At 60.4% G+C, this 14,630-nt stretch overlaps 1 protein-coding gene across 2 annotated transcripts; it reads right to left on the bottom strand.

Annotated features, from left to right (window-relative positions):
- Positions 1-8,880: 8,880 nt before the first annotated feature.
- RAB7B (RAB7B, member RAS oncogene family) lies at positions 8,881-10,822 on the bottom strand. 2 transcript variants are annotated; one of them, XM_068419201.1, is made up of 5 exons: positions 10,755-10,822; positions 10,499-10,625; positions 9,965-10,180; positions 9,426-9,551; positions 8,881-8,961 (listed from the first exon to the last, which is right to left on the bottom strand). In XM_068419201.1, exons 1-5 carry the CDS (start codon positions 10,805-10,807, stop codon positions 8,881-8,883), a joined length of 603 nt encoding a protein of 200 aa, XP_068275302.1. In that variant the 5' UTR covers positions 10,808-10,822. The 2 variants fall into 2 exon arrangements, with proteins under 2 accessions (XP_068275302.1, XP_068275301.1); XM_068419200.1 differs by lacking the exon at positions 9,426-9,551 and having other exon boundaries at positions 10,755-10,807.
- Between the last annotated feature and the right edge of the window lie 3,808 nt (positions 10,823-14,630).

Here is a 14,630-nt window from a genome sequence, read left to right as displayed (position 1 = left end):
GGGTTATTTGCTGTGGAAGGATTTGAGCTTTCATGTTCCTGTTGTCCCCAAGCACAGGTCAGCACAAGCTGTTTATAGGGAACAGCTTTGCTGCCTCCCCTTCACCGGGTGTGAGCCCAAAGAGCAGATGCAGGGTGGGTGGGATGTGCGGCCACCTCTGAGTGTCTGTTGGCCAGTGTGAGGGGAAAACGATGGGAAAAGGAGAGGAGAGAGAGGAGGCAGGGCAGCGAGGGAGGGGGGAGAAGGAGGGAGACGTGACTGGGGTGGGAGGAAGGGAGAAGGCAACGATGTGGCCTTTGCTTGCACCCAGAGGCTGTCAGAGCGAAAATCTCTGGTACCTTGTGTACGCACAAGGCATCAGTGTTTACTGCCAAGAGACCTCATCTTATGGGAATCAATCGTTGTGTCCGGAGCATGCCAAAGGAACACCCTGCCGGAGGGTGCCAGAGGAGAGGGGGCTGATTCATTGCCATCTGACAAACATAGGTAATAATTGCCAAGCAGTTATCCTGTAAATATCATTAATAACCCCTATCAAGTGTTTTTCTTAAAGGGCAGCCTGATATGCGTGGAGCCCTTTGAAACGGAAACGCGTGACATGGCAGGAGGACCAGCCCAGGAGTGTGTGCAGTGGTCCTGCCGCAGGGCAAGCCCGGGGAGCCCGGAGCACCAGCACCCAAAGGTCCCACCCCAGGGTCCTGCTCGCCAGGCACTGCGGAAAGAGGGGAAGCACCATCTCTGCTGCAGAGGCCATGCTGGCATTGCTAAACTGCCCGGACAATCAACTAATGCTAAACGGGACTTCTTTTGCCATCCTTGAACTGGCACTTTCCCCAGCAGAACTCCACCAATGAAAGATTTTTCTTCCCCTTGCTTTCCTAAACTGACATCCCAGAGCTGTGGAGCTGGGGAAGTGGCTGGGGGCACGGCGGGTAAATGACTTGTTTGAGATCAATATCTGAGCTTGGAACAGGACCACAGAGCCCTGAATTTAAGCTTCCACCTTAATGACAACCATCTGCCTTTGAAAAAGAGAAGCTGCCAAGCAGAGAGGCTTGTGCAGCCAGTCTGTGCACCCAGAGCTCCAGCATGGCTGGCACATGTGTGCCCCGAGCCAGGCGTGTGGCAGAGGGGACAGGTGTCCCCTCGGGGACCAGCCCAGCTCTGAGCTTTGGGAGCAACGTCAGCTTCATTTCAATCCAGCTGGTATGAAAAGTGAAATCCCAAACTGCCACACTGCGATGAGTGAAATGGGAGCAGCTCCAGGCGAGGAGGCTGCTGGTGGTCCTCGTCCTCCGAGCCATCTGCCCTTTGCACCAGGCCCTGGACAGGCGTGTTGTGTAGGACCCAGCAAGGCCAGCGGTGGGGGTGCCAGGTCCAAGGGAATGTGTCCCTGGCAGACAGACAGTAAAATGCTGTTACACTGGGATGAAAACCAGACTGGCCAAAGGGACCCGTGGTGCAGTTCCCTGGGGCGTGGGCTGGGACACTGGCAGGGCTGAAGTCCCACTGGTTGGGTTTCTTGCCCACCCAGCGTTGGCAAAACCTGAGGAAGTTCTCAGTCCTGCGCAAGGTAATTTGCCCACAGGGGATGGCTTACACGACACCTTCAGGCTTGCTCTGTCCCCTTCAAACCCCCCCACACAGACTCTCCACCGGTTCCCGCTGCGTGGGGACAGGCGAGCTCGCGGGGAGGGCTGGCAGCTCCCCGGTGCAGGAGCTGCTATTCCAAAGTCCCGGTGGGTGTGATCAGGGAACTGCAAGGTCTTGCCCTATGGAGAAATCAGCCCCGTACAGCCACCGATGGTGCTTTGGCATTTCTTGCAACGGAAGGTGCAGTCCTGGTCAAATTCCAGTTTCAGTAACTATAACCATAACTCCCGTTCTGCCTCTTTCTGCTTTGGCCAAGCTCGCCGTGTGTGGCCCAAGCCACTCTGCTGGGATGTGTCCGCCAAGGGACCAGCCAGGACGATGTGCAGGGCACGGATGAGTGTCTGGGGAGCACCGGGGCTGCCCAGAAATCCCAGAGGCACTGGGAGATGGAAAGACACCCCGGGGACTTCCGAGCCAACCATGGAGCCCTGGGAGCACGGGCTGCTGAGCTGTTTATCTTCTGGTCCGATAACAGCATACCAAGTGCTGGAATGTGTGGATTTATTTGCAAATGATTAATATTAGCTGATATGTTGCACTTAATGAGGGTAATAATTCAGTGCTAATTTACTGCTGGAAATTATAAGAAAGCTTCCTTGGAGCCCCGAGGTTAGAGTCAGTGGGGAAAGGCAGCGCGTGCCCCCGGGGCGGAGGGAGCTGGTTCCTGGGAGCTGGTGGTGGGACCTGCAGGCAGCTCCCTCCCTCCCTGGGACCCGCGCCCGGAGCTGCTGCTCTTTCAGACAGTTTTGTCAAGGAAAAGGGGCTTGTGCAGCCCCAGGCGTGGGTAGGAGCTGGGGTCTGAGATGGAGATGCTGCAGGTGGAGAGAAACTGGTGCTTCCAGGTGGGTCCAGGAGGTCCTGAAGGGCTGTGGCTCCACACGGCTGCTGTGTCGCTCGGGCTGTGACACCCACACAGGGGACATCTGAAGTTAGGGTGTCTGTCTGTCTGTCCCTTCAGGAGCTTTTGCAATCAGTGGCATACCTCAGCCAGTCGGGAAAGCAGAGGTTTGGGGAATGAGGAATGCGGTGGCCGTGCCTGGAGCAGGGCGCTGGACGTGCCCAGTGCTGTAGGATGCTCTGGTCTGCCGGCTGCGAGCAGAGGGCTCGGTCCCCACCGGGTACCCGCAGCGTGGCGAGCAGTGTCACCCACGGGGCCCGCGTGTCACTGCACAGAGCCTGCCTGGAGCGGTGAGGTTCCCAGGGCTCGTTATCATCGTTTCCTTCTCGCCCAGGAACGCAGCTCCCAGGCCTGTGCTGCCGCCACGCTCTCGCTGGCAGACGTGGCTGAGCCTCGGCTCCACGGTGCCGGGCGATGCAGACACAGGCCTCGCTTGAAAGGGAACCGCCAACTTTTAACACTTCCCAGGCTCCCCCTTCGCTGCAGGGACGTGTGGTTGGTCTCACCGGCTAGCACAGGGGTCAACGGCTTTATCCGGGGAGGGATGAGGAGCACAATGTCCCGGAGGGAAACAACAGCGTTATTTACAGCCCCAAAATAAAGGGTGGAGTGGGGAAAGGTGTTGGGGGGTTCAAAGCTGCCCCTATGGCTCAGCACCACGGGGACGTTTCATGCAGTTTATTTCATGGTGTGAACTTAGAGCTGGGGAGAGGCACTACAGCTTTGTGGTTATGTGCCGGAGGGAATTGCCGTGTCTGATCTGCTCATGGCCTTTACAGCCCTGCAGGAACATCTCCAGAGGCAAGGGAAGGGGGACCCTCCTGATGAGACCGTGTCCCCTGCACGTGTCTATCGAATAAGCCCTATCACAGCGGTGCTGGCCCTTGTCTTCAGAGGGAAACCACAAAAGCAGGGCTGGCACGAGCACACCGTGCAAGCGCATCCCCAAATCGAAGGCTTTGCAGTGTAAGACGTCCTGGCTCAGGGAGCAAAGCACGTTCTGTTGGTTAGAGACAACCCCACCAGCTCCGAACTCCCTCTGGAGCACAGCAAGGTGCTTGCATCACCCTGAGAAGACCCTGCCCGGCACAGGGGCAGCCCCTGGATAGCATCGTGGAGCAGGCGTGGGCCGTGGGCTGTTGGTGCTGCGGCTGAATGGCTGCTCTCCTGACAGCCCTCTTCCCCGCTCTGCCTCCGGTGACCTTGAGCAAGGGCTGTTATCTTATTTGTAAAATAGGTGCACGATAGCTGCCTTCTCCCGGAGAGCACACGAGCAAGGTCTGCCCAAGGCCCCGAAACGCGAGCAGCGCCCGGCAGCGGGGCGAGCTGCTGGCAGGGGCTGGGTGGGAGCAGCCCCAGCCCACGCCTTGGGTCAGAAATGCTCGGGCTGCGGTGTGGAGGATCCCGCTCGCCTGGAATCCGGGCTCGGGGCTGACTCTGGGCTCTGCCTCCCCCCACCACTCATTGCTTCCCCCCTCGAGGCTTTCTGCCCACTCTGTGAATGAGGAGTCAGCCGCAGTGAGGCTTTTTCGCACGAACAATTGAATTCCAGTGAAGGGAGGTTTTCCAATTTAGGAAAAAAAAAGAACAGAGGAATTTTTCCCCCCAAAAAATGTGGGAAGGTGCATGGAGGAGTTTGGGAGAAGCTCAGCAGCACACAGCTGCTCCCTCCTTTACGCCAGCGTTTGTGCAAAGCCGGGGAGGCCGTGGGAGCAGGGGGGTGGGTGAGAAGGGAACGTGAACGTGGTCCCAGGGCAGGAGCCATCGCGTTGGTACGTCGCTGCTATGTGGCCTTGGGCAACTCATTAAGGCCAAAATGCTCAAACCTCAGTGATGGGAGATAAGGCGCGAAATAAAACGTCTCATTGTTCAGGGCTCTGAGGTCACTATCTTCAGAAGTACCCGGGTGTGTAAAGTGAGGGTGGCGGCGATGGAGGTCCTGTCGCCCCCGGTTAGGGAGATCAGGATCCAGCTGTGAGATGAAAGCGCCGCAGCTTTGCCTTTTCCAAAGGTTGGTGCACGGCGCTGCCGTGCTGCGCGGATGGCCGGGTGCCGGTGGCACGAGGCCAGGAGCCGGCTCGGGCTGCGTCTGCCTTGAAAGAGTCGGCGGGCAGCGGGCATTTACAGCTAAATAAATCATTTCGGGCCAGAGGGATGCAATGCCTGGGTGAAATCTGTCGGGAGCACAGCGTTTCTGGAGGGCTTTGCAAAATGCACATCGACTGCAACGAGGGGTGGAAAACCCTCCAAGCAGAGCCCTGCCCTAGCCAGTGCCCCATGGACCATAGTGCCACCCCGCACTGGTCTGGCCATTGCGAGCCTGCCCATCCCAGCAGCCGCTGGCAGCAGATTGCACTTTGCTGCTGGCCCGCAGGCGGTGGGAAGGGTGCCTGAGGCTCAGGCTCGCTGCTGACTTCAGCATGTACCTTAGCTGACTGCGGACTGGCCGCAGCCCCTAATCCTCTCTACGTGCCGGCTCGCAGACCTGCCGCGTCCCCCGGCCCCACCGCTCACAGCCCCTGGGGCCGGGCAGAGCCCTGTGGCCTCGCACGACCCCACACGTGGGCGCTGGCTGCAGCTGGGACGTGGTAACAAAAGCTCCCGTGTGGTGGGTCTGAAGGAGAAGCATCAATATTTGCTGTGAATGGGCGGACAATGAAGCAGAGGGCGAGGGGACGGTGTCCGCTCTGCCTGATTGTGCTTCGCCCAGGGCCTAATTGCATGTCCCTGGCAGTCGTGGTGGGGACAGTGACATAAATCCCATTAGTGTCTCCCACAACAGGCTCACTGCTGCTCGGTTGGGGTGCAATAATGGGGCAGTGATGGAGGAAACAAAGAAGAGTCACTCAAGTAATTAATAACATCATCAGCGCTCGTGTATGGCAGAAGAGGTGCCGTACAGCAAAAAAACGAAGTTTAAAAAATCTTGCTTTTTTTAAAATCTGCTTTGCAGCTTTTTAAGCTACTTTCAAGCACCTTTATTGTAATTATCACAAGTTCAGTAAGAGAATTTCATCCCACCCAGCGCCAGGTGCCGCAGGCTGGGGCGGGCGGACGCTGCTGCGTGTCCCCGGGCGCGGGGACGTGTCTGCGGGCAGGAGCTGCGTGGTCAGCCCGGCGAAGGGGCGCTTTGCGATGTAAATCCACAGGCTCTGACCAGAGCCCCGCACCTGGAACCAGTCTGAGCTCAACCAGTCTGGTCACACGAGATAACACGGAGCGCACGCTGCATTTTTAGAGCACGTGGGGTGGCGGAGGGTGGAAGAGCTGTTAGGAGTAGTTAAACCTGAGAAGCACTTAAGCAAACTGCAGCTGGGAGTCGAGGATTTAGGGTGAGTGTCAGGGGCTAATTCTGCAAATACCGAGGGCAGCTCTTCTGTACGTGCCAGCGGGGCAGGGCTGGTTTCCCTGCGGTGATCAGCATCCTCAGGCTGGGGCTGATTTCTGTGCGTACCTTCCATCAGCGAACGAAAACCTGCCCAGGCAGAGGTGCAGCCCGGCTGGGCTGGCCAAGCCGAGCGCGGTGCAGAGCCCAGCAGCACGGCTGGAGGGTGTCTTTGCCTTATTAAATCCGGCAGTGTGGGGCAGGACAGCGGGAGGGTGAGAGCTCAGGCTGGTTTGGTTTCTTGGCTGTCGCCATGGCCAGGCGCTCTGCCGGGATGAGCTGGTGCCGCTGCCCGCGCAGGAACTCACTGAGTCACACAAGGCAAATATTTTTCGCTTTGATTTTCACCCTGAGAAAAATCTCGAGCTGACCTTGTTAATCCCACGCGTTGCAAACCTCCCCCCGTCCTTTATCGCGTTTCGGCCGCGGGATAGTGTTACCGGCTCAGCACCTCTGGCCGCTCCTGCCAGCATCCTGCCTGGCGCAGGGCCGGCCCGTCGGGCTCCTGGTGCTCCTGGAGGGAGGATTCCTGCAGGACCCCGACCACCCCGGGGCTGCCGCGCTGGCAGGACCATGCCGGTGCTCCTGCCCGGGAGGGATGGAGGGAGAAGCAAAGCTGGATGGCTGCGGGCGGCTCCAGCACAGCGCTGCACATCTGTGAGGTGCGTTAGCCAGGGTCTCTGTAGGGCAGGGATGCCACTAGAGATCCTGCCAGCTCCCAGGGTTACAATCTCTTATGCAGTCTTAATTCCTGTGTCTGGAATGACGCTCCACGGCCACACAAGTGCTCCGGCCCCGCTGTTCTCCATTGAGCGCCGTGTCTCGGAGCCTGAACAAGGGCTCTGGAGCGAGCTGCGCCTGCAGTCGAAGGTCTGTCCCCAGCTCAGCTGGGTGCTGTGACACGCTCCTGGCTGTGCTTTGCCAGGCAGACCCCAAGCCAAGCCTGCAGCTCCCACCTGGCTCCAGCTCCTGCCTCTCATGGGCTTTGGCACCTGCGGCAGCCCTGGACACGCACCAGCGGCCACTCAGCCCCGGCCGAGGGAGCACCCACTCCACTGAGTGCGTTCGTTTGACCTGCTCAGCGCTGGGTGTCCAAATTGCTGCTTGCTGGAATAAAATGGATCAAGTTTGCATCCACCTCCAGCACTGAGAGCTGCTGGGGAAAGGGTGTGATTAGAAACAATATCCCTGTTGACACGGGTGGTGCTTAACACCCACCGTCCAAACAGACCTGGCCAAGAGGGCTGTGCTGGGATGGGGGCTGCATCCCGGGGGTGATGCCGGGCACGAGGGGGGCTCTGGGCATGAGGAGGGCTCTGGGCAGGCTGCGGAGCCTGGCCAGGGACTGGGACTGTGCCAGGTGGCACTGGGAAGGTGCTGTTGTCCAGCTGCCTCCAGGACAGAGGGGGAAAGGGTATGCAGAGCTCAGGGAGGAAATAGTTAATGCCCCTCTCCTCCCAATATTAAGGGACAAATCCTCTCCCCGGCTTGGTGCCCAAATAAACAGGCTGAGCATTGCGTAAGGAGGAGGGTGGGAACATCTCTACATGCCTCTCTGGAGACTGGCAGGTGAATTATGGCACCGTGGCCCCCCGCGCCCCCCACACCGAGCTCTCGCTCAGGTTTCGCCCTGCCCACACGCACCCGCTGGCCCTTGCCCTGCTGCCAGCGCAGATGGGTGCCGTCCCCACCTTGTGTCATGGCTCGGTGGTCCTGGGTGAGGATCAGCCACGGTGGGGCTGCTGCTCATGGAAAGGTTCCGGTGATGCCAGGGCAGAGCCCTCATGGCCCCTGGGAAGCTCTGCAGGACCACCGGGGTTGGCGTGGATGGGTCTGGAGAAGGGTGGTGAGAGGGCAGGACATCCCGTGGACACCTGCCCGGACAGACACGGGGGAGGGTGCCCGGCTGGGGGGCGCCCTGGGTCCTACGGCTGGGTGCTGCAGCCCCAGGGATGCAGTTCCCGAGGCTGCAGGGAAGGTGGCACAGGGTGGCCACGGCCACCTCTCTGGCCAGCCCCAGCCTGTGCCTGGGTGCAGCTTCTTGAAGGTGCCAGAGCGGGATGGATGCAAGAAGGGAAGCGGTGGCTCAGCTCCCAGCGGGCTCCCTCTGCTGACAGCCATCCGGGCCAGGGCCCCATGCCACCACCGCACACCCACTTTGCACAATGCCTCAGGTGCCTCCTCTCTCCCCTGATCCAAAATTTGCACTGGAAAAAAAATCCAGCCCCAAAATGCATCCTCGTGCCCGAGAAGCTGGCTGGGGCTCAGAGCTGCTGGCCTCGTCTGGAGCATGGCCCACGGGACAGCGCAAGAGCCCGGAGCCCCCACCCCATCCTCCTGCTGCCGGCCCACAGGAGCGTTTTACGACACATATATAAAAATAAAAATGAAATATTTAATTTCCTTTTTTAAAAAAAGAATCCCTGACAAAGTGCTTTACTGAGGATCCTCACCAGTGGGCAGGAGGTGTTTGACAGGGGGTGTGCGTGAGAGCAGGGGAAACTGAGGCACGGAGTGGTTACATCCACAGTGGCTGAACGTGGGAGGGGACCTGGCTGCTCTCAGACCTGTGCCATGGCCACCAGCCCCACTCCTCTCCCAGGACAGCCCGTACGCACCGTGAACACTGCGGGGCCACCAGTGCATGTGCCGGGAAGGGTCACCGGCAGGGCCAAGGTCATGGTCTCTGGAAAGGCATCAGGAGCACTGCCCAGCTCCCTGGCACCGTCACCGCAGGGGGATCACCCGCTCGGGCGCCACATGGCAGCGAATCGAGGAGGACAGGGCCACCTCTGCCCTGGCCTGGCCAACCTCTGCGGCTGGGCTGGGGCGGGCGGGGGGCATGGACCCCCCGGGCAGGGCTCCAGCCTGGGGCATCGTGGGGTCCAGCACGCCCGGGCCGTACTCACGCAGGTCAGCCCAGAGCGAGGCAGCGTGCCTGGGGTCAGCAGCAGCTCTTCTTGGGCTTGTCGTTGGGAGTGAGTTTGATGGAGTCGGTTAAATAACTCTCAAAAATCCCTTTGTACTGGGAAAAAGAGGAGAGAAAGGGAGAGAGCTGTTAGCTCAGAGCCAGCCTACGTGGCCCGAGGGGAGCACAGGTTTAGTTCTGATTAGTGATTAAAGACAAAATCCAGGGGAAAACCACCCAGCTCAGCCAGGAGCGGGGCCACCCGCGTGCTGGGCGTGGGGACACGGAGGTCCCCGTGGGGTGGCCACTAGAGGACAGTGCTGGCGCACGGTTCCTGCCACCGCGGGCAGGGAGAAGCAGCATTCCTTATTCTTTTCTGGCTTGTTTTCAATCTATTTTAAGAAATTGAACACTGATGCATTTCTCTTCCCTGGCGCTCCCCTACGCGCTATGAACAGGAGATATTGTGCACCAGCGGGTGGGCTGGGAGGGTCTGTGGGACCAGCCCTGGCGAGTGGCCAAGTCCAGCTCCCACCTGAGCCCCGGTGCGGGCACATGCTCGGTGCGGGAGCGATGCTCACCGTTGTCAGCGCCTGCTTCGCGAGGGTCTCGAAAGCCTCGGCGACGTTGATGTTGTTCTTGGCGCTGACCTCGAAATAAGGGATGTCTTTCTCCTTGCACCAGGCTGAGGCGATCTCCTTGGGTACCTGCGGGAAGCGGGGATGGAGCCACGGCACAGCCCTGCGCAGGGCTGCCCGGAGCAGCTGGGGGGCTGGCGGAGGGGACCCTCCTCGCCCAGCCGGGCACTGCTGGGTGCAGGCAGGGTGCTGGCAGCGCGGGCAGCTGTCTGCCATGCTTAAATCCTGCTGCCTTCAGTGGGGACGCTCTCTGCTGTGTAGGGCAGTGGGGGGGATGCTTCTTGTGCCCTGCAAGAAGCATGGGGGAGGCGGCAGCACTGGGAGACCAGCAGCTCCTCACCCAGGAGCCCAGCAGCTCCTCAACTGGGAACCCTGGTTTTCACGTGAGCATCAGGAGGTGGCTGGCTCTGCAGAAGGATCAGCACTCGTAAGCCCTTGGGGCACCACGGCACCCCAATCCATGCACTCTCCTCCACCCTTACCTGGCGATCGCAGATGTCTATTTTGTTCCCCAGCACGACCATGGGGAAATCTTGCTCCCTTGGAATGACCTTCTGCAGAAAGTCATCTCTCCAGTTGTCCAGGGACTCAAAGGACTCCCTGTCTGTCACGTCGAAAGCCAGCATGCAGCCGTCCGAGCCTTTGTAAAAGGTCGACACCATGGATCGGAATCGCTCCTGTCCCCCTGTGTCCCAGATCTAGGGCAGAGAAGGGCACAGGTCCAGACACATGATGTGAGCGGCATGGGGGTCTGCAGCCCTGTGCTCTGTTAAGCTCAGGGGACAAGCTTCAGGGAGTGCTGAGCCCCCAAAACTGCTCAGGGGACCAGCTTCAGGGAGTGCTGAGCCCCCAAAACTCACGTGGGACTTCTGCATAATTCATGGATGCTCAGGGCTGCTGAAAATCAGGCCCTGCAAATCCAGCCCCGCACCTCGTGACACCAGTGGGCATTTGGGGACAGCAGGACATGGTGGCACCCACGTGCCCATGCACAACCAGGTCCCAGCCCCACTCACCTGCAGTTTCAGGGGGGTGTCGTCCACTGCGAGGACTTTGGTCAGGATGCTGGCGCCCAGCGTGGTGCGATAGTCCTCGTAAAACGTCTTGTGCACGTACTGGTGCAGGAGGGAGGTTTTGCCCACGCTGGCGGGAGGGAAGGGACGCGGGTGAGGATTTGCACGTCAAAGCTGGGCTCACGGGGTCGGTCGCAGCAAGGATGGGGGCTGCGCACCCACGTGGGGCTTCCCTCCCATCGCCAGCGCCGCTCCTTACCCCAGAGCTCCGATGATAATTATCTTCAGATCCACCTTCTTGTTGGCATCCATGGACAGGCCCTGTGGGATGAGAGAGGGTCACGCAGCTGTGGGGATGGGACTGGCTCCCGGTGAGCCCTGCGGCACTGGAGGAGGTGTGGGAGCAGCCGCTGCACCCCACGGCCTCTCCCCGCTCCCACCCCGGCTCTCCCAGGGCCCCAGACACCACCATGTCTGCACCGTGCCAGAACCGTGTCCGTGCTGTGCCAGCACCCTGCCGTGCTCGCGGCCCGGCGGTGGTGGGGGCAGAAACCCCCGTGCTGAGCCCGGCCCACGTCACCGCCCGGGACCGGCTCCCGAGGTGCCGGTGCACGTCCAGACACGCACCGCGCCGCACCGAATCATCACCACAAAAAGCTGCTGTGAGCAACTTCCCTGCCTCTCCCTCTCAAGTGCAATCCCTCCCCCTGAACTTGGCACACACCGGGGGCCTGCGGAAAATTACATTCATTAAAGAAGACCATGGCTGGACTTCCCTGGGTGCCCCAAGCACAGCCCAGGGATGCCACCCAGCCCGTGAACACTCCGAAGGGCTCCCCACAGGCTGTGTCCCCAACATGTCCTGATGTCCCCACCTGCTCTGTGCCCGGCTGTCCCAAGGCAGGAGCCCCAGGCGCCTCCAGCAAACCCCCTCCCCAGGCTGGACGAGCATCCTCCGTCGTGGCAGCATCAGGCATGGTGCCGGCCAAGGCTCAGATGGAAACGCTTCCAGCAGCCTCATCGCTGCGTTCCTCCCCGCTGCGCTGGCCAGCCCTGCGCCGCCCCCCCTTGGCACATCGCCCCTGCCAGGGCGGCTCTCAGCCGGGGGGTCCAGGCTCTCCCGCACCCCCTCTGCCACCCCAGCCCGCGGGCAGCATCCTTGGCACAGGCAGAGCCTCGTGTCTCAGCATGCACAAACTTTCCACTCCTTTTGCCAGCACCGGACAGTTTTCTCCGAGCCCAGGCGGTTTGAAACTCAAAATGGAGTTTCCCAACCTTTTTTCCTGCCGGTTGTTGCTCCGGGGGTCCCCTGCTCAGCCGTGGCCTCGGCTGCGGCCCCAGGGGCAGGAGGGGCAGAGGGTCAGCGCACTCACCTGCCAGGGCATCCGTGTGCCGGGCGGCCGAGGCTCTCGGCTCGGTTCCAGCCGGCGTCCTGGGGAGGGAAGAGGCGAGAGAGGAGGATCCAGGGAAGGGCGGCCAGCCCCAGCGCTGATTCCCGTCTGCTCCCCGCCCGGGGAAGGCGGCTGCGGGGCCCCGCGCCGTGACATCAGCAGAAAGGGGCTGAGATCCTGCCCGCGCTGGCGGAGGAGCTGCGGGCGGGCGCTGGGATGTCACGGCGTTTCCCTCGGCTCTGGGGCTATGCTGGGTGCTCCCTAGCTCGGGGTCTGATAAAGAGAACAAGGCTCTCTTCGTCCCCTGGGGGTTGGGATTGACTTTTGGCCTCTCCCCTTGCTCAGGATCCCCCAGTGCCTTTTACCCACCTCCCAGGGACCCCTTATCTGTGTTCCTGCCAGGGGATTATTTAGGGCTGAGAACAAACCCCCAGCGGGGCTATCGGCAGCATCCCCGGAGCCCGCAGGAGCCACCCTGGACTTTGCTCAGACAGCTCCGATAGCGCGGGATGGGATCAGCAGCTCCAGAACCGGGGACAGCGGGGGGACGGTGGCAGGTGAGGTGGGGCTGGGGGCAAGAGACGGGGGAGCAGGTGGGCAGGAGTCCCTTTGAGGGGGCTGTGGGCTCTGTGGGACTTCATCACCTTTTGCAGGCAGGAGGAGAGGGGCTGGGTGGGAAGCAGGAGCATCTGCAGCCCCTCGGTGCCGCATCGCTGCAACCCCCAGTCCTTACCATCCATGGCCAAGGCCAGCATCCCATGGGCACCCCAAAAGGAGGGGACCATGCCAGGATGGGACCCCCAGTAACCAGAGCCGGTGGCATCTCCTGGAGGAGGGGATGTGTTCAACCAACAAGTGGGATTTTGGGGATCTCAGCTGCCACCATGGAGCAACTGAGGAAGCCTCTGACCATCTCTCCGAGCATCTGGCTGGTGGCCACGGCTCTTTGGCACGGGAAAACCCGCTCAGCCGTGGCTGCAGAGGCAGAGCCCTGCTCGCCAGCGTGTAAGGGCAGGCCCTGAGCCTTTTGCCAAGCATTCGATAGGATTTGGGCTTTGCACCAGGAGCGGGGTGTCCTCCCCATTTGTGAACCCTCCTGGCTCTCTCACCCTGAATAACATCTGCTGGTAGCCTCAGAGGGATCCCTCCGAGGCCACCGGCTGTTGCTTTTCCACTGGCTGCCCTCATTTTTGCAGATTTTTTTTCCTGTAGACATCCCGTATGGGATCTCAGGGAAGATCGCTGCACTCAGCAGGACAAACCCTCCTCCTCCTCCTCTTTCCCAGGTATAATTTTGGGACCTGTCTGGCCAGAAAAATCTGTTTATTCCCCCCACGGGGCAAGCGCAGGGAGGAGCTGGGATGAGGCAGGAGAAGCACCTGAGCCAGTTCTCACCGGCGGTGGGTAGAAGGCTGGTGTTTCCCCAGAGCAGATCTCTCCTAATACCTATTTTCAGCCTGTTTTCTTTGTGCTGCTTCACCTTTGCCCTTACAGGGAGACTTTGTTGTCCAGCTTCCCCCCTGAATACTTCTGCCCTCGTTCCTCTCCACGTGTCCCTCCAAGCCTGGTGGGTTGGCCATTGCTCACGCAGTCAGATGATCGATGCCTCTCCATGCTGGTGGAGATGGGGTTTGCAGTTGCGTTGCTGCAGGCGATGCCCGCAGCCACTTCTGCTTTCAGGCAGGAGGGACCGTACCCATCAGGGCTGAGCCCAGCCTGGGCTCAGCACCGGCTCCAGCTTTTGTTTGATTTCACGAGAAAAGGGATTTTCCCAAAGCTCCTGCTCTCCTCACCGCTCCTGGTGTGAACTTCGCCCCGGCTGAAGGCAGTGGGAGCGGTGGTGTAGAGGAGGTGATGGCCAAGACGTTGCTCAGCAGCTCCTGCAACCACAGCCGCAACCCCGTCCCCGCTGCTTCACCGAGTCAGCAATTCTGAGGAAAAAAGCGTGTTTTTTGTGCCCTGTGACTATGAGGAAGATCTCGCAGCTAGGAGATGATGAAACACAGGCTGAGGGCTGCCACGTTCAGAGGAAAGGCTCGTGTGGGCAAGGAGAGGACGGGCTGTTCCCTGCGGCAAGGCTCGCAGGGCAGCGAGAGTGAGGGAAGGGGAAGCAAGAAAAATGTGTCCAAGTGAGTACGCTGTTCCCTGCGGCTGTTTGGCCACCTCTGCTCTCGGGGACAGAGGGAGCCCCGTTCCTCCCTACTGGGATGCTCAGCATTTGCTGGAGCAACATCCCCTGAGCATCCCCGGTGTGTGGGGAGGAGGGCTGGAGAGGACCCCCCGGCACCCCCCGAGAGGATGTGGGATGGTCTGGGATCCCAAGAGCACACAGCACCAGAGTGGCCCTGGTCGAGTCCAGGCTGAGCCACCTCTGGCTGCTGGCCAGTGTTTGGGGATGCCAGGTGGTCCCTCGTCGCGCTGGGGAAGCTGGGTGCTCCCGCAGTGCCTACGGCTGCGGTGATGGGCTGGTGCCCAGCAGCACCTTGGCATGCTACGAGTTAAGCTGGAAGAGGAAAAGGAGACCTTTGTCCAACTGCCCCTGCACCTTATCTGCCCGGTGCCTGGGCAAAGCGCGGCTGAGGTGAAGTCGATACAGGAACCGGTTACAGAAACCGTACGTTGGCGAGTGGCACAATCAATGCTTCTGAGAAAGGCAGATATTTCCTTTTATTGCAAACGACAAGGCTGAGCCGCAAAGTTTATAACCAGATCTGAATTTTTCAGCGCTCTCAGACCCACCCCTG

Source organism: Nyctibius grandis, chromosome 27 (assembly GCF_013368605.1).
Source record: "Nyctibius grandis isolate bNycGra1 chromosome 27, bNycGra1.pri, whole genome shotgun sequence".
Lineage (NCBI taxonomy): Eukaryota > Metazoa > Chordata > Aves > Nyctibiiformes > Nyctibiidae > Nyctibius > Nyctibius grandis.
Note: the sequence above shows the minus strand (reverse complement) of the source record. Positions and strands in the feature narration are given on the sequence as shown.